At 47.7% G+C, this 23680-nt stretch overlaps 1 protein-coding gene and 1 pseudogene across 1 annotated transcript; one reads left to right on the forward strand and one right to left on the reverse strand.

The window, feature by feature from the left end:
- The first annotated feature begins 3575 nt into the window (after positions 1-3575).
- On the forward strand, positions 3576-7395 carry LOC119467271 (paraneoplastic antigen Ma6F-like). The gene is given in 8 exon segments (XM_037728614.1): positions 3576-4476; positions 4479-4591; positions 4593-4631; positions 4633-4692; positions 5389-5555; positions 5637-5926; positions 6937-7014; positions 7219-7395. Coding segments are annotated over 8 exon segments (1800 nt in total). The 5' UTR covers positions 3576-3600.
- A 12579-nt stretch (positions 7396-19974) lies between these two features.
- Positions 19975-20325, reverse strand: LOC108284232 (annotated as a pseudogene).
- Positions 20326-23680: the final 3355 nt, after the last annotated feature.

Below are 23680 nucleotides of genomic sequence, written 5' to 3' on the forward strand. Positions count from 1 at the left end.
CAAAAATGATGAGTTCATGTCCTTTGTAGGGACATGGATGAACCTGGAAACCATCATTCTCAGCAAACTGACACAAGAGCAGAAAATCAAACACCGCATGTTCTCACTCATAGGCGGNGAAAATCAAACACCGCATGTTCTCACTCATAGGCGGGTGTTGAACAATGAGAACACATGGACACAGGGAGGGGAGCGCTACACACTGGGGTCTGTCGGGCGGAAATAGGGGAGGGACGGTGAGGGGTGGGGAGGTGGGGAGAGATAGCATGGGGAGAAATGCCAGATATAGGTGAAGGGGAGGAAGGCAGCAAATCACACTGCCATCTGTGTATCTATGCAACAATCTTCACATGTACATGTGCATGTTCTTCACATGCACCCCAAAACCTAAAATGCAATAAAAAAATAAAAATAAATAAAATAAAAAAAAAGAATGGGCTTACAAGGCAGGGGATTATGCCAGCCATAGGCGCAATAATTGCTGGGATAAAGATAGTTAATGACTGTGTGGTCTGGATAGACAGATTGGAATCTGTAGGAGACCCAAATGCATAGCTAGTTCCCCCCATCAATGGAGTCTCCCAATGAGTGTTTTTTGTTTTTGTTTTTTCCTGAGTGCATGGTGACAGAAGTCATATGGCAGGGTAGGGTGAGACAGAATGGGGGGGAAGGGAGGGAGGGAGACAGAAAGAGAATATCAATCTTCTATTTAGACTCCTAAATTCTGCTTGACTCTAGCAACTGGAGGAAGTAGCTTTTAACACAAATCCTACCTTCAGGGTGTTTGAAACCTGATACTAACTAAACTAATACTAACTAAAGATGTATGCAAGCCACGGTCCAGTTGGAATTATGATTGGATTGAATTTATATACCTCAGGGAAACTATAGTACCTAACCAAGGAAAGAGTGTACTCTAATCCCTATGGTTCTTTTAAGCACAATGCCTGGCATACAACTTTAAAAAATCCAGAACATGCGAAGCAACAGGAAAATGTGACCCATGATCAACGGTAATTGGCATCTCATCACTTCTCTCATGTTCTATTTTTCAAAGCAAGTCTCTAGGCCAGCCTAGATTCCAGAGGTGGAGAAACTGACACTACCTTGTGATGGAAGGAGTTTTGAAATCATATTACAAATGGTGTTGATACAGGGAACAGTGGAGAACCAGGGACATTAAAAAATAAATCTACTACAAGAGTTCATGGGCAAGTCCCTCACCTACACTTTGCAAGGAAGGTTAGATGTGGTCTGCTTCTGCCCCTCCTGCTCTTACGGTTCACATTGGTGGCCAGTGCAGCAGTACTCAAGGATGAACTATGGTCCACTCTCAGGAAACTCCCAAGGCTGCTGGCCAGAAGGACATCCAGTCCTAGACATGACAAAGACTGGCTGAGCTCCCCAAATGCCTCTCTTGACCAAAGCCTGCAGAAACAGAAAGTCATACTGTCACATTGGCCAATCCTTGTGTTCCCTTGGAAAACAGTTCCAATGTTCCCACCGATATCCTGCTTTTTCCCAGAGCTCAGACCTGCGACTACTGGGCTGGCTTCAACAACCTGCCTCCAATACCCTTTTCATTCCTGCGTCCTTGTGGTCATGTACTGAAGGCTTACTGTATGTCTAACGGAAGGTAAAGCTCCACCACAAGAAAAATGTTCTTGTTCATTTACAGATGAGAAACAGAGATGTTCACTGGTTTGTGCAAAGCCACCCAGCTGCAAGGTGAAGCGGCTTTGCCTGCTTCCAAAAGCTATTCACACTCTTTCCAATGCAATGGCTCTCTAGGTAGTGAAGACTGACTTTGTAGCCTCAGAGTTATGTGGAGGTTCCTGGAATGAGGAGGTAGGCCTGTGAATGTAGTGATTTGGGGGACCTAGTCTGGAGTCCTGGTACCTGGCTGTCCGCTAACTCCCAGCTTCCAGACCTTGCCCCTAAGCATGAGCTTTCTTTCTGCCAGTTTCCAATCGCCTTTCTCTCTCCACACCTCCACACTTCCACTAGGCCATTTTGATGGCAGGTCAATGGTTGGGCCTGTTGCTTGTGGAGGCTCAAAGCCTTGGCACATCAAGCCTTTACCATGCAGGTCCCATTCCCAGGGCAACACGGATGCCTCCTCCTGTCTAGCTATTTGCCTCCCACAGAGACTCTGAGGTTTTTCTCTGTCATCTATTTGAGGCTTCTGGGAGAAGTTGGAAGCCCATGTGTCCTTAGCACAGCCGGCCTGAGATATCCCTGTGCACTGCAGCCCTGGCTGCGCTGCTGAGGTGTGATCTTCCACCCTCCTGTTCCAGGGTCTCGAGGCAGTCTCCGAAGTGGACTCAGGAGCCTGAAGGCAGCACTTCCTCGAGGTTGGTTGCAGTGTCCACAGACAGTGAGCAGGCATCAGTGGGACCCCAGAGTGGCAAAGGGCACCACGGGCAAGAGCCAGATTGCTGTCCTTACAGGCAGTAAGCGCGAGAGGGGGGTACTGGTCTGGAGCCTGAGGAGAGGGGAGGAGGGCCTCCTTGCTGCAGGAGTCTGGGTGGGGTGAGCTCCTGGCTGCAGGGAGGCTCTGGATGCAGAAGGGAACAATGGGAGAGAGGGGCTCTGGCTGTGGGGGAAGGGGACTGCTGGTGTGGGAGGTTTGGGAGGCCGTTGCCAGGTTGCAGGGAGGATGAGATTAGGGAGGGGGCTCCTGGTCAAGTGCTGGGAAAAAGAGGTGGGCGCATCCAGCTGCGGGGTTGCAGATGACTGTTGGAGGGGCTCCAGCTGTAAGTTCCACAATTGGGAGCTGTTCACCAAGGTGAACGAGGTACTTCCTGCTGTGGAGGTGAGGGGCGCAGTGAAGGGTTCTGAGCTGCAGCAGTGGAGGTGGGGGAGCATGGGCTGTGACGTTCGGCAGGGGAGACACTTCAGGCCCTGCATTGGGAAGTGGCTGGTGTCTGGCTGTGTGGTGGGGGTGGACTGACTGGCAGCAACATCCCTCTCTCCCCTTTGCACGCACAGGCACAGGCTGCGTCAGAGACTGCAGCAGTCATCACAGACTCCTGTCTGATCAAGCTCCCTCCTTCAAGTCCTCTGTGATGGCTCTGGCGATGCTTTGGGACTGGTGCAGGTGGATGGGTGTGAATGCATATTGCTCCCTGTTCATCCTGGGTATCCCTGATGACTGCGAGGAACATGAGTTCCAGGAGGCCGGGTGGGCTGCCCTGTTGGCCCTGGGAAGGCACCCAGTACTTGGCAAGATCTTCAGAAAGGATCTCCGGGCCAGGGCAGCCTTGGTGAATTTCGCTGAGAGTTGAAACTGAAGCTTGATTCCCCACCAAATACCAGGCAAAGGGGAACCCTGGAGTGTGATCTCCCTGTCCCAGGCTACTGACGTTGAGTTTCAGGATTTGGCCAGTTTTTCTGCACGGCCCCAGGGACAAGCAATGGCCAGAGGTGCAGGTGAGGCATGAGGCGCAGGTGAGGCAGGCGAGGCAGGAGGCACAGGCGAGGCAGGAGGCGCAGGTGACGGAAGAGCTGAAGATGAATTGAGGGTTGCAGAAGAGGCAAGAGTCATATGAGGGAACCACAGGTGACACAGGAGCTGCGGGTGAGGCAGGAGGGACAAATATGGCAAGAGCCTGGGTCCAGCCCTGGGGCTGCGCCCTGCAGGCTGTGCAGGAAAACAGGGCCTCCCGGGAACTGAGACCCTTTTCCGGGAGGGAGCAGCCAGGCTGTGTGGAAGAGTCCTTTGAGAGCTGGCTGGAGCACGCCAAAGACATGCTGCAGCTGTGGTACCACGAGTCGGAAAGGGACAGGAGGAGGTGGCTGCTGGAGAGCTTGGGCGGCCCGGCCCTGGATGTCGTGAGCGGCCTCCTGGAGGAAGATCCCAACTTGTCTGCGCGGGACTGCCTGGCGGCGCTGGGGCAGGTGTTTAGGGACCGGGACACTCGAATGACTTCTCGGCTGAAGTTCCTGACCTGCACGCAGGGGCCCCAGGAGGGGCTGTTCGCCTTCGTGGTGCGTCTGGAAGGCCTGCTGCAGAGGGCGGTGGAGAAGGGGGCCGTCCACCATGCCCTGGCCAACCGCTTTCGACTGCGGCAGGTGCTGTCTCGGGCCCGCCCCAGCGAGGCTCTCCAGGATACCCTGAGGGGGATGCAGCTGGATAGGAGGCCGCCCGGCTTCCTGGGGCTGCTTCGGCTCATCCGGGAGATGGAAGTGTGGGCGGCCTCCCCAGCGAGGAGCCAGCAGGGTGCAGCCTGGCCAGAGGCCCCAGTGGAGAGTGAAGACCCAGCTGCCTCCCAGATGGCCCCTGCCCGAGGAGATGTCACCCAGGCCTCCCCAGCCCGTGGGGATGCCAGCGAGGCTGGTCCCGGAACAGAAGATGCTGCTCAGGCCGATTCTGCCACCAAAGACGCCGCCAGGGGTGCCTCTGCCACTGAGGAAGATGAAAATGCCCCTGCAGGCCTTAAAGGCCTAGGGCTGACAGGCCACCCCGAGGCCCCTGTGGCCCCTCTCCAGCCTGGATGGGCAGTGCAGCCAACATGGCCCGAGGAGGTCCTGTCTGTGAGCCAGAGGGTCTTGTCCACGAGGGAGGCCAGGAGGCTGACGAGCCCTCCCGGGGGGTTTAAGTCCATCCTGGAGGAGTTGGAAAATGAGAATGGGGTGGGGGGAGGTGGGGCAGCCCAAATCCTCCCCTGGCAAATACACTCTGAGGGCCCCGTGGCCTCCTCTCCTCTAGGGCAGCAGTGCCCTAGAGGCAGGAGGGAGGCCAGGTCAGGGCCGGTCCCTCATCTCACATTGGGATTGGGGCCCCCACCTCCCTCCACAGAGCCCTGGCTAGCGTCACCAGTGCTTCCCGGTGACTCAGATGACCATGTTTGATACGAAATGGGATGGGGGAAGGCGCCCCTCCAGTGCACCCAGTGCAGCACCCAGCCCCAGCCCCAAATCTTGCCACCTCCCAGGGGGCCGGCCTAGAGGGATCCCTGAGAGGCCAGCCATGGCCTGGGTGGGTGCACTTGAAGATGTCTGTCCCCCACCCCTTGTCCTGGGATGAGAGATGACAGGGGGAAAGAGGCCCTCTCAAGGGTTCCAGCTGCCTGGGTCTCCCAAGAGGGGTTCCCCCACTCGCCATTCCCAGGGCAGGCTGTCCCCTGTTCCAGGAATCCCACCCTCACCTGTGTAGGCCCCATAGTGATCACTGCTAGCTGTCGTTCCTGCAAAATGTTGTGTGCTGTGCACCTACCTGGGCGGCCGCCTCTGGGCCCAGGACACATGCTGTGAGCTTCCTGCAAGCCCACACTGTGGTCCCTGCTGTCTGTCTCTCGTTGTGAGCACCACCTCTGCTTTCCCAGTGTAGACCTAGGCCAGGGGCTGCTTGTACTCATGGAGCTGTGTGTGTTCTTCTCTGAACAGCTTCTCCCCGGAGGCCCCCAGGACATTCCTGAGAGATGGTGGGAAGGAGGTGACAGGACACGGCAAACGCTCACCTCGTGACCACGATGGTGACCGTGACTGTGGCAGGAAGAACTGGACCACTGACAGAGAGGGGCTGCCCTGCCTGAGGCTCCCCAGGGAGCTTTGTGCTTTGGTGTTCCACCCCTGTTGTTACTTGTGACTCAGTTTCCTTGACCTGGTGGGGTCTTCCCTGCTGTGTCTTCCAGTGTCCTGTGACGATCCTGTGAAAGCCATAATGCAGGGCCCTGCCCCAGCAAATGGGCTTGAGAAGGGGCTTCCTGAAGCCAGTGGATACTGCCAGAGTCCACCGTCCTGGCAAGAGGCGGACCTGGGGCCCTGGGGAAGGAGGGAGGTGGCCGCAGGGCCTGAAGCAGGAGCGGGGGAAGACAAGGCACCTTGCCAGGAACCCAAGGAGGAGAGGCCCGGGATCTGTGGCCTGTCGTGGCTGTTTGCAGTTTCTCTCTGTGTTGTGGTTCCCTTCTCTTCAATGGTTTCGGTATGTGTTTCTATTCAATATATTACATTCAGTGTTCCAGCTGTTCTCGCCTTTGCTGTGGGAAACTGGGGGGAACGTCTCTTTGGAATAAAATGGGAGCTGGGGAAAACAGTGGCCTGGAATACTGACTCTATTGTGGTCACTGGGATATGGTCTGGGCATAGTCTGCCAGGGAGTGTAGAGAATGACCTATTTGCAGCAGTGGTTCCAATCCAGAATCAGTGGCTTATGGGGTTGAGGAAAGAAGCCAAGCTGAACACACTGGATGATGCCAGTGGACAGAACACTGCTGTGTGCGGGCAGTGTGTGACTGGCTCCCCAGGGCAGGCACAGAGTCTCCCAGAATGAAGTGCATAAGACATGGAACAGCGGGCAGGGTTGCAGGCCTGGATGGAAGCTCCAGCATAGACATCTTTTTAATAGTTCCTCAGTTTCTCATGTTTATCCCATGTGTGGACTACAGTGCCAGAGCTTCACCATCTCTTTGGGAAGACAGAAGAGATGGATAAGGAAAAGGGGTGGAGCAGAGCGGCACTCCTCACCTTCTCCAGGGTCTGGGGAGCGGGAGCGGGACGTTTCGCCTGTCCGAATGTGAAATCGCCACCAGGCTATGCGACGCGTGCCCGCCTGTGCACCTTGTTGAGCGCGCCACCGTGATGAGTGCGCCTGGGTACGCCGCCATTTCCTGCAGCCACAACCGCACGGTCGTTGTTTCCTGCTGTCTTTTTATTCTCTTTAGAAACGCTCTCGCTCTGTTGCCCAGGGTGGAGTGTGGTGGCGCTATCATATCTCCCTGCAACGTAGATCTTCTGGGCTCAAGCGATTCTCCCGCCTCAGCCTCCCAAGTAGCTAGGACCACCGGCGTGCACCACCACACCCGGAACCACAGTCACAGTCCGTCGCAGTGCCCGCCGGGAAAATGGGACCCACCACAAAGCGAAATGGCCGCCCAGGGGCGAGCTCGGCTCTGGCAGGGATTCTTGTGAGGCCATGCCCCCGCTGGCCGCCAGAGGGCGCGCGAGGATCACGAACGGGTTGGAGGTGCCGGCTGCCCTTTCCCTCCCTCAAGGTCTACAGCTGAGGCCAGAGTAAGGGCCTTGGGGTGACCGCGGGCGTGGACCATCGCCGGCGGGAGGGAGCGAGGGGCCGAACGGGGCTCCTGCGGCCTGAGGTTGTTTCTCAGGGAGCCCTGGCGGCCATGGCCTCTGGGGTGGAGTTATCCTGACATCCTGTAGGGCAGTGGAGCCTTACTTTCCCTAGCCCTAAAGGTCATGGAGCCTCTTTCTGTTTAGAGGCAGAAACCAAGAACAAGAGATTGGTGGGAATTGCTGTGGCTACAGAATTGCAGAACCAGGCTTGTTAATTCTGGGACCCGCGCTGCTTTCATTACACTCTATCGCTTCCAGTTTCTGACGTCTTCCTTCTGTCAACACTTAGCGAGCCTGCTGGCTGTGTTGCTCTGGCAGTGAGTCCAAAGGTGAAGGATAGGTGGCTGACGGATTTTGATACTCAAAATTTTTCCTAAACTGTCCAGTATGGTATACCATCTCCTGCCTCCTTGATGCTTATGATGGCACCCAAAATACTTAGTATATTTGGAAATCTAGCATTCCTACTCCTGCCTGGACAGGCCCTCAGTATTCAACGAAAGCTCAATTATTACACAGGCAGTGACAGCACAGTCATGACTTTCCTGTTGTCATTTTTGGGTTTTTTTTAGACACAGTCTTGCTCTGTTGCCCAGTCTGGTCTATGTCCAGAGTATCTTCCTGGTCTCCTTGTACTAAGTTAAGCAGTTTCTGTGCTACCATGGTTGCCAAGCACCTGAAGAGGCCCAATGTCATCTCTCTTTTCACAGTGGTTCTGCCTTTTGGCCATGCTTTCTATTCCTTATAACATAACCCCTTCCTGACTGAAGGCCAGTCAGAGCACAGGCCACTTTAAGGTTTAACTTTCAAGTAACTAAGAGCCTCCCTTTCCCAGAACAGTATCAGTGCTTGGAGAAGCACCTGCCTCAGCCTTTATTCTCCCTAGAAACCGACCTTTCCTTTTACCATTGTGACCTACCTCTGAGCAAGCTGGCAAAAAAGCCTGCATGCCCCCTTCTTTGCTGCATGAAGTAAATTCAAACCATGCAAGTTCCTATCTCCATGTGGGAATTCTCATATTGGCCCCCCACTTCTAACCATAGTGAAAACCTAGGCCACTCTCCTTCCTTTGCTTCCAGAAGCCATTTTGGAATTGCTGGAGATGACTGCTCCCCTCCTCCAAAAACCCTCAATTATATAAGTAGTGAAACTTTTCTTGTCCTCTTGGTGTATATGTGGTGTCATCAGTCTTAACATTCTAGCCAATTTTTGAGTGGGGAATCTATCTGCTTCTGAACGTGACCTTAACATTGGGAAAAGCCAAATGGAAGCCCATGAAACTGCATCCCCACTCCTGAAACCCTGTAGGTTAAAAACATTTTCACGGGAGGAATAATGGAAATTAGAGCCACTTTGAAGACCTCTAGGATGTATTAACAGGTATGGTGGTCCCCATCATATCTCCATTTAATCTGCCAGTTCTGTACCCTGTAGAAGTTGGATGGATTCTGGAGAATGAGTGTATCCTACCTCATGCTTCATCAAGCAGTAATCCCAGTTACAGATGCTCTGTGCCAGACATAGTATCATTGCTCAAATAGATTTATAAGGCCTTGGGTGCATAGTATGTGGCCATTGATTTGATGAAGGCATTCATTTCCATTTCAGCCAATTAAGGAAAGAGGATAAGACGCTGCTGTTTGAATGTTTGTCTCCTCCTTGCCCTTACGAATAGACTAATCCAATAATTGATTAATGGATTAATGGCTTCTCATGGGAGTGATACTGGTGTCTTTATAGGAAGAAGAGAGACAGGGAGACCTGAGCACACGCAGCCTTCTCGCCATGTGATGTATTGTGCCATTTCATGACTCTTCAGAGAGTCCCCACCATCAAGAAGGCCCTCACCAGATGCTGCCCCTTTATCTTGGACTTCTCAGCCTCCACAACTGTAAGAACTTTTTTTTCTTTATAATTACCCAGTTTCAGGTGTTCTATTATAAGCAACGGAAAATGGACTGACATAGAAGCATTTCACGATCACATGGACAAACAAAAATCTCTATTTACATTTTGTCTCAGGACCATGTTAACTCTTCTGCCCTGTGTCATATCTATCCTCTGTCATAATACAGTCTAAAGAGATTTGGATCATCTAGACAGTGCATAGAATGGCATAGCACATGGATCTGTTACACTGACATCCTCATTCTGATTGGGCAGGAAGAGTAACAGGCAGCCTACACACTGGGATGCCTCGGTGAGACACATGCACTCTGGAGGGTGGGCAACAAGCCCTATGGGGATTCATAGATCTGCTACATCTGTGAAGATTTTAGGAGTGCAGTGGTCAGAGGCATTCCAGGATGTCCCCTCCAAAGGAAAAGGCAAATCACTACCTCTTGAATCCCCCACCACAAAGAAAAAAGTAGTGCACCTGGTAGACTTCTTTGGGTTTGGGGGAGAAAACATTCCACCTATAGGATAACTTCTCCAGTTCACACACTGGGTGACACAGAAGGCTGAGAGATTTGAGAGAGGCTGGGAGCAAGAGAGGGATCTGCAGCAGGTCCTGGCTGCAGTGCAAGCAACTCTTGGACCATCTCATCTGACAGACCTGCAGTGTCAGAGGTGTCAGTGGTGAGAAAGCAGGCAGGGCAGGGTTTAAAACCAGTCCCCATGGGAAGATCGCCACTCCTATGGTTCTGGAACAGGGCCATGGCATCCACATCAGAGAATCATACACCTTTTTAGAAACAGCTTTTGGTGTACCTTTGGGCCCTGGCAGAGACAACACTTGACCATGGGACACCAAGTGACTGTAAATCTGGAATTTCCCCTTATAAGCTGGGTCCTGTCAGACCATCAAGTGAAAGTCAGATGACCCTCCGGCAATCCACTGTAGGATGGAAATACTTCATCTAGACAGGCAAAGAAGTGTGAGTGAGCAATGGAAGCAATGGTTATCACACTGCCATAGGTGTGAGCTAAGGGAGAGGCACTGGTGTGATCTCATGTGATTAGATGAAGGAGGAGGAAAAGGCCTGAATATTGCAATGTGGTACCGAGTGACCTCACCTAAACACATAAGCTCTCTCTTGGTTCCTTGTGCCCTGTGAGTCCCTTTGCCTTCCCTCCCTTCCTGGTAGTGGCTTGGCTTTCATAAGCAATATTCAGGCCTTTTCCTCCTCCTTGGGTGTGAGCTTAAAATGGACAGCAGCTACATTCCAGCCACACCCACCTAGGGACAGCCCTGAAAGACAGTGGGGATGGAAAATCTTTCTGATGTGTGGAGCTTTAAGGTGTGCACCTTGTCATTCACTTTGCGTGGAAGAAGTGGCCCAGGGTAGGAATATGCAGATTTCTGACCAGTGCTCAATGGCCTAGGCAAAGGCCTAAAAAGGAAAGGACTAAAATACTAAAGACAAGGAGGTCTGGGGTAGGCGCACATTGATAGACAAATGAGAGTGAGCATGAAGGGAAATTTTTACATCACATACAAGTGTCCCCCAGAAAGCACCAACAATGGAAGAGGATCTGAACAGTTAAGCAGACAAAATGGCTCAGCAAGTTGGACATGAGCCACCCTTCACCATCAGCCAGTCCAGAACTGAAACAATTGGCACATAAACAGATGGAGAGAGTGTGAGAGATGGAGAAGCTTGCAGACCCAGAAGCATGGAATCCCACTTGCCAGGCCTTTATTGCTGCTGCTGGTTCTGAAGGGCCAGTCTTTCAGCAAAGGAGGCCAATTCTGAGACCCCAGTATGGCACCATTTCTCCGTGTTGGGTCCCTTATCTTTTAGAAGAGACATCTGCTCTTTCTTACAAACATAGAAACCTATTTTGAGTATGGGTTTCCTTTCCTACTGGCGGAACTTCAGCCAACACCACTATCCAGGGGCTTTCAGAGTGCATGACCTGCAGACCTGGAATCCCACACAAGAGGGTGTCCTACCAAGGGACACACTTCAGAGCAAAGGAGGTATGTGCATGAGCCCATGAACATGGGATAGTCTGGTATCACACTGTGCCACCCAGAAGCTGCTACCTTGATAAAGTATTGGAACAGCCTTCTGGAGGTATAGCTGAAGCACATGCTTAGAGGCAATACCTTACAAGGATGAGGCGCCATCCTCCAGGATGCAGCATATGCACGACTCAGAGATGTCCATGTGGCACTGTGTCCCCAGTAAGAAGAATGCAGGGGTCTGGAAGCCATAGGGTAGAAGCCAAAGTGGCCTCACTTTCCATCTTTCCCAGTGACCTACTCAGGGGCCAACATTGTGCTTCCCATCCCCACCTCTAGGCTTTGCAGGGTAGAGGTTCTGGTTCTTTGTACTCTTATCAGGAAATACAGCCTGGGTTTCATTTGTACTTATAGCTACCACTGCTACCTGGTATTTTGGGGTTCCTTCAGTCCAGACACCAGCATGCAGGAAGAATCATCATGTTGGTGGGACTAATAGGCACTTATCAAGAAAGAGGTAAGACTGCTGTTATTATATAGTAGAGGCAGACAGGAATATGTTGGGGACTCGCATGATCTTCTCCAGTGACTTCTGGTACTACCGTGCCTCATTGTGGCTGTAAGTGATCAAGTACAGTGTGAATGGCCTAAGAAGGATATGGATACGAGGGACTCAGATAACTCAGGGGTGAAGGAAAGCTGCCAAAACTGCAGAGGTTACAGTTGAGAGTGAGGGAATCCTAGAATGGATAGTGGAAGAGGGTAATCATGAATACCTGTTGCAGTTGCAGGACCAACTGCACTGATAGGGCTTGTACTTTGCCCCACCAACTTTTCTCTTCTAAGTTTACCCTCAAAAAGAGTGGCCCACAGGAGCCAAGGAGGAACTGCTCCCCGAGCAAGTATGGAGTAGTGCATCTGTGTGGCACAAAGGATGGCCTGTGGCAGCTATGGAAGTGTACTGCTTGGGTGTCGCTTTAAGAGAGTTCTGTCATGAGGAGTGCAGTTAGTTGACAGCATCCAGGCACAATGCCTTCAGGGTCCAGGGCAGCATTTAAGCCGAGACCATGCTAGTCCCAGGCTGCTCCCCATCAGAGGCTTAGCACAGCAGGGTACTAGGACCATTTTTGCTTAGTGTGGAACTCCTCTATGGGCCATCTTTGCATCAGAGCTCCCCATGACACTGGCCAAGGATTCTGAAAGCTCCCCCACTGTCTGAGAGTCTTCCTTCCAATCCTTCTTCCTTCTCCCTGTCTTTCCACTTGTGTTACACCTGCCCTGTGGTCTGAAGGTTCTTCCTGCCTCTTTTTGTGTCCTCTCCCCTTCATCTTGTGATAAATTTTTTGCACTTCTAACTCCATCTTGACTTCCTGGAGGGCCTGAACTAACACATTTGATTTGGCGTTAGAGGGAGCACCTTCTTATCCTCCCTCCTAGGCAGGGTAGGGGAAAACGAAAGCACTCTTTGCTCCTACAAGTTCCCTTTAAAAATAACCTTTGACATGCTTAATCTCTTCAATAGCCTTGATGTGATGGTGTTTGCTGAATGGGTTTTGCCATCTTTTAGTAAATTCAGGGAGTTTGTTCAAGAGATTTAAAGGCTGATCAAAGAAAAAGATATGACCATGCCTGGTGGTCTAGTGGTTAGGATTTGGCAAAAAAAAAAAAGGAAAAAGATATGACCATAAGGGACAGTAACACAACAAGCTTTATTGGGTGGCACTTGGACATGGTTGCATAAGATGGAAACAACACAGGACCATCAAGGGGTTTACCAATGGGCTAAGAGGCCACTACCTGGAAGGGAGGGAAGGCAAAGGGACTCACAAGGCACGAGGAACCAAGAGAGAGGTTATGTGTTTAGGTGAGGTCACTCGGTACCACATTGGAGAGCCTCTGGGTATGCAAAGCAGGTAGGCTTTAAATGGCTAAAAATCTGCTTATTTGGGATGTTTTAAAAATAACCAAGCTGGGCACGATGGCTCACGCCTGTAATCCCAGCACTCTGGGAGGCCGAGGCAGGCGGATTGCCTTATATCGGGAGGTCGAGACTACCACGGGCAACATGGTGAAACACCATCTCTACTAAAATACAAAAAATTAGCCAGGCATGGTGGTGCACGCCTGTAATTTCAGCTACTCGGGAAGCTGAGGCAGTAGAATCTCTTGAGCCCGGGAGGTTGAGGTTGAAGTGAGCCAAGACCATGCCACTGCACTCCAGCTTGGGTGACAGAGTGAGAATCCATCTAAAAGAATAACAATAATAGTAATAATAATCAGGCATGTAAAAATATGAGTTGGGCACCAGTAAGCTTTTCAGCTAACAGGTCTCAGTCTGCAGTGAAGAAATAAACAACATAGGGGCCAATACACAGAGGCCATCTTTGATTCATTTATATAGCAAACAATGTTTGGTGTTTCAATTGAAAATGTAAATCATACAGGGACTTAGCACCTCTTGTCCTCAGATTTGAACTAAAGATCTGTGAAAAACAGGCACAATCTCATTTGCTATCCTGTTATACATTCAATGCTCAGCAACTATGCCCTGCTGTGCCTTGTGGCAGATGCTAGGGACACAATGGTATGGGTTCCTGCTGTCACGGAGCTTTGTGGGATGTTTGCATTCATGTGTGGTGTGTGCGTTCATGTGTGTGGTATGTGTGGTGTGTGTTCATGTGCAGTATGTGGTGTGTGCGTTCATGTGTGTGGTATGTGTGGTGTGTGTATGATCAGTGGGTTAAGTGCTAAGGAAGGGCAAGTAGTACAAGAATGCTACAAGAGTGTGTTAGTGACCTCAGAAGGGGGTGCACATGTCAGAGGAAGCATCCTTGGTGACGAGACATAAATGCTGAGACATAGAGAATAAGTAGGAGTTAGCCAGTCAAATAGTAGAGGTGGGAGTGGAACCATGTTCAGGCAACAGAGACAGAATATGCTTGAAGCTTCCTCTACCCTACTATCTGCTCCCAGTCAGTGACACCCTAGGCTTTGTCATCTCTTAATATTGTCCCATCTCAAGAATCAGTGACTCAAGTATGCCACTTTCTGACCACAGACTCCCTACTGTGATCCTTTTTCAACCTCTTTGGGGCCTTCAGATGTTGACTCCTCTATTTTTTCCAACCTATCAGCTCTCTTCTTTCCCTCCTAGTTTCTTTTTATTTAAAGAGCTTTACTCAGACATCATTCACGCACATGTATTTAAAGTATAAAATTTGATAAATGTTGGTATAAGCATACACCTGTGAAATCATCGCCACAATCAACATTAGTGAGTGTATTCATCACTCTCAGAAAGTTCCTCAAGCCTCTTTGTAATCTCTCCCTCTCTGTACCCTGCAACCTTGCTAAACTCTAAACTCCCTTATTAGTCCTAATAGATCTTTTGGGTAGATTCTATCAGATTTCCTACACAGAAAGTGTTGCCTGCAAATAAAGATAGCTGTGCTTCTTCCTTTCTGGTATGGATGCCTTTTATTTATTTTGCTTGTCCTATTTTCAAAAGGCTTTCTTCTTAGCTCCTTACCTTTTTACTACATACAGCTTCATAATGCAATATTGGTCTTGCATGGCAAGCCAGCAGTGTGACAGACACAGTCTTCCACCTCTCACTTCACATTGGAATCTCGGCTCCTTAGGTCACCAAGTTTGTCTCCTGAGCCCTGTGAAACTGTGGAAATCTCTGCTGGGTGTTTGACCCCCAGCCATGGCCATCTAGATAAAGCCTCAATTCTCAGCCTCCTTCCCTGCACCTGGAGGTGTCTGCAGTGCTACCGGACCCTATCATGGCTCTCTTCTTTCCTGCATGTTGGCGCCTCAAGTCTTCAGTATTTTAATAGGTCTCTGGTGCCTTTAAACTAATCCTTTTATCATGTTTCATCCGGCTTTTCTTGTTCTCTATAGGAGCCTTTGTCTGCCAAAAGCTACTCTCTCATACCCATAAACAGAAGGCAAATCAATAAAATTGTTACTCTTTAAATGTTCTCAAACATTTCCACTTCTCTTTATGTCTTCCACCACCATGCTAGTCCAGATCACTCTCCTAGGTTAGTGCAGTGACGCCCTTCGTTGCCCACTTATTCCTCATATAGCAGCCAGAATTCTTTTTTAAAAGACAGATGAGATTATATCACTTCCCTGCTCAAAACCCTTACATTATTTTCCATCGTTTTCTTAGCATAAAATGAAAATACACATTATTAAAAACAATAAATTGTACTTGCTGAACTGTGGTCATGTTCAATTTGCATCAGTAATGCAAACAGCCCTTCCTGTGACTCGTCTCATTAATACACACAAATAAGCAGGCGTTCATCAAGTTCAACTTAATTGGTCAAGGACACAGATAGGGGCGGTAAAGGCAGATTTTCAGGCCAGCTCTCTTCAGCCCAAGAGCATGTCTTTGAAGCAGAGTCCTGAATGGAAAAATAACTCCTTTTCTATGTTCTCATCTTGGTATCAGTTAGGGCTGTCCAGAGAAACAGGATCAATAGGAGAGGTAGATGTATCTCCTGTTGAGGCAGAGAGCAACAGACAGAGAGAGAGACTTTAAGGAACTGGCTCACATGATTGTGAGTTGGGGGCTGGCAAGTCTGAAATCTGTTGGGCAGAGCAGCAGGATGGACACCCAGGGAAGAATTAATGTTGCAGCTTGAGTCCAAAGGCTATCTGAATGCAGAATTCCTTCCTCATCAAGGGACCTCAGTCTTTTCTCTTAAGGCCTTCAACTGATTGGATGAGACCCACCCACATTGTGGGTCCAGATTGTGGGTCCACATTGCAGATTGTGGAAGAGGGCAATCTGCTTTACTCAAAGTCTGTTGATTTAAATGTTAATAATATCTAAAAAAAAAAAAAAGCTTAACAGCCACATGTAGATAGTTTGACCAAGCAACTGGAAACTATAGCCTAGCCAAGTTGACACATGAAACCAGCCATCATACTTCCTGACTATATTTTCATGGTAAAGAATTCAAGCAACAGAGAGATATACAGAAGAAATAGCGAAAGTCACATTTCCATCCCACCCCTTTCTTCCCAGAGGTGAACACTGTGAGTTCCTAAGTTAGTATCCTTCCAGAACTCTGCATATTCTTTTAACATTCATATATGTAAATATATACATATATAATTTGGTTTTATTTTACTTAGATGAGATTATCCTGTAAGTGCTGTCTAGTGTCTTGTTTTTTGTCTCAAATGGTAACTCATAGAGATCATTCCATGTTAGTTCATACATATTTATCTTGTTTTTTTTTTCAGTTGGACAAGCAAAACAATGTTTACAAAATTAAATCAAGTAAAAAGCAAAAATTCTCTTTGATCGCTTCCTAAACCTCACTCTCCTTTTCAGCAGTACTTACTTTTTTAAAAAAAATTATTTTTGAGACAGCGTATCACTCTCTTGGCCAGGCTGGAGTGCAGTGGTGTGGTCACAACTTACTGCAGCCTCAAACTTCTGGGTTCAAGTGATTCTCCCACTTAAACTTCCCAAGTAGCTGGGAGCACAGGCATGTGCCACCACACCCAGCTAATTTTTTATGTCTTGTAGAGATGGGATCTTTCTGTTTTTCCCAGGCTGGTCTTGAACTCTTGGGCTCAAGCCATCCTGGTATCTCACCTTCCCGAATTGCTGGGATTACAGCCATGAGCCACCACGCCTGGCCAGTGAGTGCTTTGATCGTTTTGGTGTATATCTATGTAATTACACAAAGAAGTGAAGATGGCAGGGCGGTCTCTTTATTTCCTTCATGTTCTCTTTGCCTCTCTGTTCTCACCACTGTATAACTTGTATCAAGAATGTCCTGCTATGACAGTGAACTTACATCATGTGACATGATCTACATTAATAAGATAGAAGCTTGTTTGTCTTTCAAGTGTGCCACTATGACGCATGTGAAAAACCTGAGCCTATTCCTATGGAGGACTGTCGGCAACAGACAGCTATAAAATCCAATCTTTTCATTTAGGCTGGAGTCAGGAACTATGTTATTAGGTTGGGGAGACATATAAGACTCAAAAAGAATTTTTCAACCAGAAAGCCAAGACTGAGTTTTATTGTGAGAGTTTCTTAGACAAATATCTGCAGAAACTTTCCAAAGGAAGCGATCAGGGGAACGGAGGCTGTGGAGAGGACTCTGTAAGCTGGTAGGGTCCACTGCTACCTTAAGCGTGGGGCTGGGCATCATGGGTTGGACCAGAGGCAGGGCACAAATTGGGACCTGTAGTAGGCTGAATAATGGCCCCCAAGGATAGCAGGTCCAAATTCCTGGAATCTGTATATATGACCTTATTTGGGAAAAGGGACTTTACAATGTGATTAAGTTAAAGATCTTGAGATGGGGAGATTATCCTGGATTATCTCTGTTGGCTCTAAATCAAATCACTCATTTCCTTATGATGAGGCAAAGGCAGATTGTTTTCACACACACCCACATACAGGAGGAGATGATATGATGAGGGAACAGAGAAAGATTTGAAAATGCTGGTCTTAAGACCAAGGAATGCAGCAGCCACCAGCCACCGAAAGAGCTAGGAATGGATTCTCCCCTGGAGCCTTGGGAGAAAGTGGGGCCCTGCTGACATCTTGCTTCAGCCCAGTGATACTGATTTTGAATCTCCAGTCTCTAGAACTGTGAGAGAATAAAATTATGTTGTTTTAGGCCACGCAGTGTGTAATAATTTGTTACAGCAGCCAAGGCAACCCATACAGGACCTAATTGAATTCTTCAGGTGTCAGCCACATATACATAGTTCCCCAGCCCCTTCCTCCCAGAGCCTGTGGATGGAAGCTTGGAGATTTTGATGTTGAGGAATCTTCCTGTTACTGAAGAATAGAAAGAGAACATGAGGAGGAAGCTGAGTGCCTGAATCGATGTTTACTCCCCCTGTGAGTGATTTGTGAGCTAGGCAAAAAGGTGGCAACAGAGAATACAGTTTATGTGGCCCTCACTTTCTAGGAAGCTCTTTAGGGGGAAAGCTCAGCCAGAAGTCCATGATCCCAGGAACAATATTAAGAAACTCTTTATTAATGGCACTCTAGCTGCATCTTAGAGTTGGAGTGCATCTGCCTTCACAGTGGCACACAAGAAATCCAGGGGAGGTGGGGTGGCTGTGTATGGCAAGATGCTGGATAAATGGAGGCAGAGACTGGCTGGTGACCAAGAAGCCCTAGATCACTCTGGAGGCTGCATGTGGCTATGTGTATGGCTCAGGGGAAGGGGAGAAGGCAAGCAGAGAAGTATTCATTGCTATTTGTACTTTGTTTAATGTCTTGTTTATCATTAATCTTATCAATTTGAAAGCAGCTGATTACTAACAGTAATAAAAATAAAGCGCAAATGGCCAAGATTCCTCTGAATGCATATTGTATGGATTTAGCAAAGTAATTTTGAGGTGGGAGATCAGCAGGACTTGTTATCTGACTACCGGTCATGACCCTGCTGATGAAAACAAGATCTGGTCCAAATACATTACAGTAAAGAAACCAGCCCAAACAGCTAAAACCAATGAAAGGGACCTCTGGTTACCCCCACTGCTCATTACAAGCTAATTATGATACATTTGCATGCTAAAAGACACTCCCACCAGCACCATGATAGTTTACAAATGCCATGGCAATGCCTGGAAGTTATCTTATATGGTTCAAAAGCGGGGCGGGGGGGGGGACCCTTGGTTCTACCCCTTTTCTAGAAAATTCATGAATCACTTATGCCTTATTTAGCACATAATTAAGGAGTAGCTGTAAATATAGCTAGCCAGCAATCCAGGAGGGCTACTTTGCTTATGGGGTAGCCCTGCTCTGTCTATGGAGCAGCCATTCTCCTGTACTCTGATAAACTTGTTTTGCTTTCACTTGACTCTGTCGGCTTGCTCTTGAATCTGTTCAGGTATGAAGCCAAGACCTTTTTGAACCAGCTCTTTCTTCATTCTGCTCCTCCCTCACTAATGAGTTAAATAAAATTTTGACCCATAATCATTATCTGTTTGTGTGGGAATTTTACGATTAAAAAGAACTGGTAATTGTGACTTTACATCATCCTACGATCCAGGACAGCCTGTTCCTGTGGGGGCCCTGGCCTTCTGTTGGTCAGGAACAATGTAAAAGTTCTCATTTAGAGCACAATGAGGCAAATGAAAAGGCAACATAGTGACCAACTGTTACTTAAATCTAGCCTGTAAAAGAATATTCTTTTTTTGCCAAGCCAGACTGTATCCAGCTTTATTAAATATACTTTCCAGAAACAATCATGGTATTTCAGACAGGACATGAGCAGACAATCATTAACAGTCTAAAACAACTTTCAAATTCCCTTCTTCAATGGACTACCAAAAATTAGAAAGCCACTATAAAACCCAATGATGAAGTCTTCATCTGATGCTCTGAACAGGGAAAGTTTACAGTGAGGGTTGACATTTCACATTTAGCATGTTGTTTAACAACTTTTCATGAGTTGACCTTGACTTTCAGGAAGTGAAATTCAAATGGCAAAATTTATCTGATGATCCACAATTTAGAAACAGAACCGCTGCTCTTTTGAGGGTCGCCATCTCAGTGGCATCACTGGAAAGTCCAGATTGCCGGTCACACTGGGTGTCAGGTCCCAACAGGTGTCTGGGTTTAAGGGAGTTAAGTCTATCCTGACAGGTGGAAAGGGAGAAGAAGACATAAAAACAATTTGTTTTTTCATACCAAGGCTTTTGTGCCAAGGTGGCCGTGCATGTCAAAGTTAGGGAATCCCTCCTCCTGGGAAGTAATAGGAAGTCTCTCAAAACTAGAAGGGAAAGGTGTTTTCCCCACATAAATCCAGCTTTATAGACATTCTATTAGTGACCTATTTCCCTTTCCTCCAAAGTAACAATGAATTGCTCTGTGTCTAACAACATATCTTTAAAAAAGTAAAACAAAATTCTAAATTACTTGATAAAAATAATGTTTCAAACTCTTCAGTCATCAGAAGTACACAGTTATCAAAAATGCAGACACTTCACTTGGCATCTCCAGGACATTCAGTTTTCTGTGCCTGGTCTGTTTTAGCATCTCTATCTTCTGCAGGGTTACTCCCCTCCTTGCCTGCGTCAGCATTTACCCTTTTCCCTTTGGGTACCTTCTCTCCCTTCTTTCAAGGGGCTTCTTTAGGCTTGGGATCTGGCTTTGGAGGAACAGGTTTAGCAGACAACCTTTCAAATCTTCTCTGTGGTTTGCCCTTCACCTTGGCTTTATCTCTTTTAGCATTTCCTTCAGCCTTTCTCTTGGGGATGGTGGCAACAGCAGTGGGACATAGGTTCTCGGGGAGGGATGCAGTGGTGCACGGGCTTTGGCCACTCTGGGGAGTCATTCTTGCCTCTTCTTCTTTCAGATTCTTTTTTTACTGTACAAGTCATTCCTTTGTTCTCCTCTGGCTTTCATGTATCTTCATCATTAAATAGTTACACCATCTAGTCCCGATTCAATTTCAGAAACCTTTCAGCATTTAACCCTTAGAAGATTTGCAGTTTAATCTTTTTATTAGTTTTCTAGGGTTACTGTACTAAGGTACCACTCTAGGTGGCTAAAGCAATAGAAATGGAATATCTCACATTTCTGGAGTCCAGAAGACCATCAAATTATTGGCAGGGTTGGTTCTTTCTCACTCTCAGAAAGAGAAAACTAATAACTTCATGTTTCTGAGGTCAAATTTCCTTTATATAAGGACACTTGTCACATTGGATTGGAGGCCCCACTACTCCAGCATGATTTCATGGTAACTAAGCACATCTACAATGACCCTATTTTCAAATAAAGTCAGATTCTGAGGTACTGAGGGTTAGGACTTCACCACATGAATTGAGATGGGAAGAGACATAATTCAACCCATAACAGTCTTAAAGTAAGAGGAGTAATTTCTATGTGTGTATTTTCCCAGAGAAATTTCTTAAAGTCCCAATAAAAAATTTCATTGATCCAATAATGATCATTCAGAGGAGCTGTTATTATGTGAGCCTCTATGAAAATTAGTATGCATTCGGCTGCAAGTGCCAGCCATATGAATGAACCATCTTGGGTGCCCAGCCCTGTTGAGCCTTTAGATTATTCAATTCTCAGTTCATATCTCCCTGCAGCCACATGAGAGATCCCATGAGTGAACTACCCAGCTAAACTTTCTCCCAATTTCTGACTTCCAAAATTTTGAGCAGAATAAAACAGTTGTTTTAAGCCAGTATGTTTTGGGTCATTTGGAAGAAATGTCCAAACCAAATAAATAACTCCTATAAAAGAATAAAAGAAGAGAAGCACCCCAATTGAGAATTGAGGAAAAAAATAGGAATTTCAAGTAAGAGGAATAAAAAATGTCCCCCCAACCAAGGTATTAAACCCAATTCATAATCATAGAAATTCTACTTAAAAGCATAGTGACAATTGACATTTCTCAGGATTAACAATATTTAAGTCGCATAATATGAAATGTTAGTGATGATATGGAGCTTGATGGAAACATAAATTTGTACAGCAACCCAGAAAACAATTTGGTGATATCTCTGAATAGTAAAGATAGTCTGATTCAGCAATGCCATGGCTAGGTACATAACCTAGAGGAACTCTCCAAGAATATCTAAAGCAGCATTGTTTCTGGATAGTAAAAATGGGAAACAACTTAAATATCTGTCAATGGGAAAACTGATAAATTTTGGTCCACACACACACATACACAATGGGATACTATACAGAAGTGAAAATTGATGAATAAAATTTGCTTATATCAAAATGGTGATTCTCACAAACAGTGAATAGTTAATACAACAATGAATATGGATAGTATGATATCATTTCTACCAAGTGCAAGAGAGGCAAAGACAATTGTTTAAGGATATAGTCATTTGCAGAAAAAGCACAAAGAAATGCACATGGGGGACACTGCTTCCCTCTATGAAGAAGAGAGCGGGAGACAACAGGGAAGGTATCTGCAGGTGCTCACCCTCACTGCAGTGTTTTATGTCTTCATTCAGACACTACCTTCAGGAGTACTGGATGTACTTTTTAAGCACTTTTTGTGTATGTTAAATATTGCAGAATGTATTGTATAAAGTATTTAATTACCAGAAGCTCTTTAAAACATTCCCAGGCCTGTTTCAGACTCAGCGGATCAGACTGCAGAGGTGGGACCCATGAATCTGCCCCCTCTGTGATCCCAATAATCACTACTAGTCTAAGCTAGGGCAAGGCCACCCCAGTGAAGGCTACTTCCTTCATGCTCTATTACACGTTTCACTTTAGAAGTAATAATGTTTATCCATCAGTTCCCCAACTTTGGTGCTGCTGTGTTAGCTACCATGCAAGGAGATGGGGAAGCAAAAGCAATGAAGACATTTCCACTGGTTTCAAGGGCAAAGGTTAACTCCAATATAAAGGAGTTCAAAAACTTCAAATTGGACATATTCACATCTGTCGTCTTGATTCCAGTGTTTCCAAATCATTTTTTCCTGATCCCCAGAACATCCACAGATCACTGCATCTGTCTGGGAACTTTGCAGGCTTCTTTCCGAAGACATTCCAGACACGCCCCTCTGCCTTGGCACTGATACTTGGCATCTCCCCTTGACATCTCAAGTTTGTCATTTACTCACTGTGTGACCTTGTGCCAGTAGTGTCCCTTCTCTGAACCACTGTTTCCACCCCTGTAAGTTGGGCAGATGAAGGTCCAGTCTGAGGCTGGTTGGGTCCTTGGAGTGATAAAGCCAGGAACTGTGAATGGACAAAAATAAGAGAAATCAATTCTAATAGTCATAAGGCAACCAGAGGAGAAATAGTCCCAATTCTACCCAAAGACTGATGGGCACCCATTGAGAATCTAGTTTCAATTCTACCTGCAATAAGGTGTGTGACTTGAAAATGTCTCTTAATCTCTCTGAGCCTCATGAGTCAAATCACGGTAATGTTAATACCTGCCTCAGAGTTCTCATCAGGAGTAAATGAAATAACTCTTGTAAAGATATTTTAGGAATTCTGTCTGACCAGGAAAAAGCCTTTGGGGCCATTTCTTCTTGGTTCCTGACAAGTGACAGGCTACAAGCAGAAGACTGACCAGCACAGGGCGGGGATATCGGTGGACAGTGTTGTGCCCCACTCACTGCAAGGTGGCCTCCCAGACTTCGCTGGATAGGTGACCTTGGCCTGAGAATCAACCACAAGCCCCTCTTTGTGTGGCTGGAGAGGAGCTGAAGCTGTGGGAACAGGAGGTGAGCATGTGGCTGGCAGAGCAGGCAGGACCCGCAGAACACCTGGGCCTACTGCCTGAGGTGCAGTCACTCCCTTCGTCCTTTGGCTGCTGCCCTGGGATCAAACGGACACAACACAAACCATGGAGCACCGCTGCCAAGGAGGGGCAGGCCCAAGGGCTTGGGCTCCAAATCCTGGAAGTGGTTTCCCAAGACACTAGATTTGCAGCACGCAAAACCGGAAAGGTCCAGGTAAACCCGGTCACTGGCACCTGGGCAGTGAAGCTCTTTGGGTGGAGGGCTGTGGGTCCCAGGAGCGGGATGGGCAGTGGGGAGATGGCGGACCCTCCGTGGGATGGTGTGCGTTAGCCACAAGAGCGCTGGGGCATCTCCTGCACGGAATGGCACCCACACCAGGTGCCCCTGCCCTTGCCTGGCTTCACCAGCCAGAGGATCAGTCCTGGAAGGGGAGGGGAAGGACTAGAGCAGGTGAACAGG

This window comes from Cebus imitator, unplaced genomic scaffold (genome assembly GCF_001604975.1).
Source record: "Cebus imitator isolate Cc_AM_T3 unplaced genomic scaffold, Cebus_imitator-1.0 Scaffold273, whole genome shotgun sequence".
NCBI lineage: Eukaryota > Metazoa > Chordata > Mammalia > Primates > Cebidae > Cebus > Cebus imitator.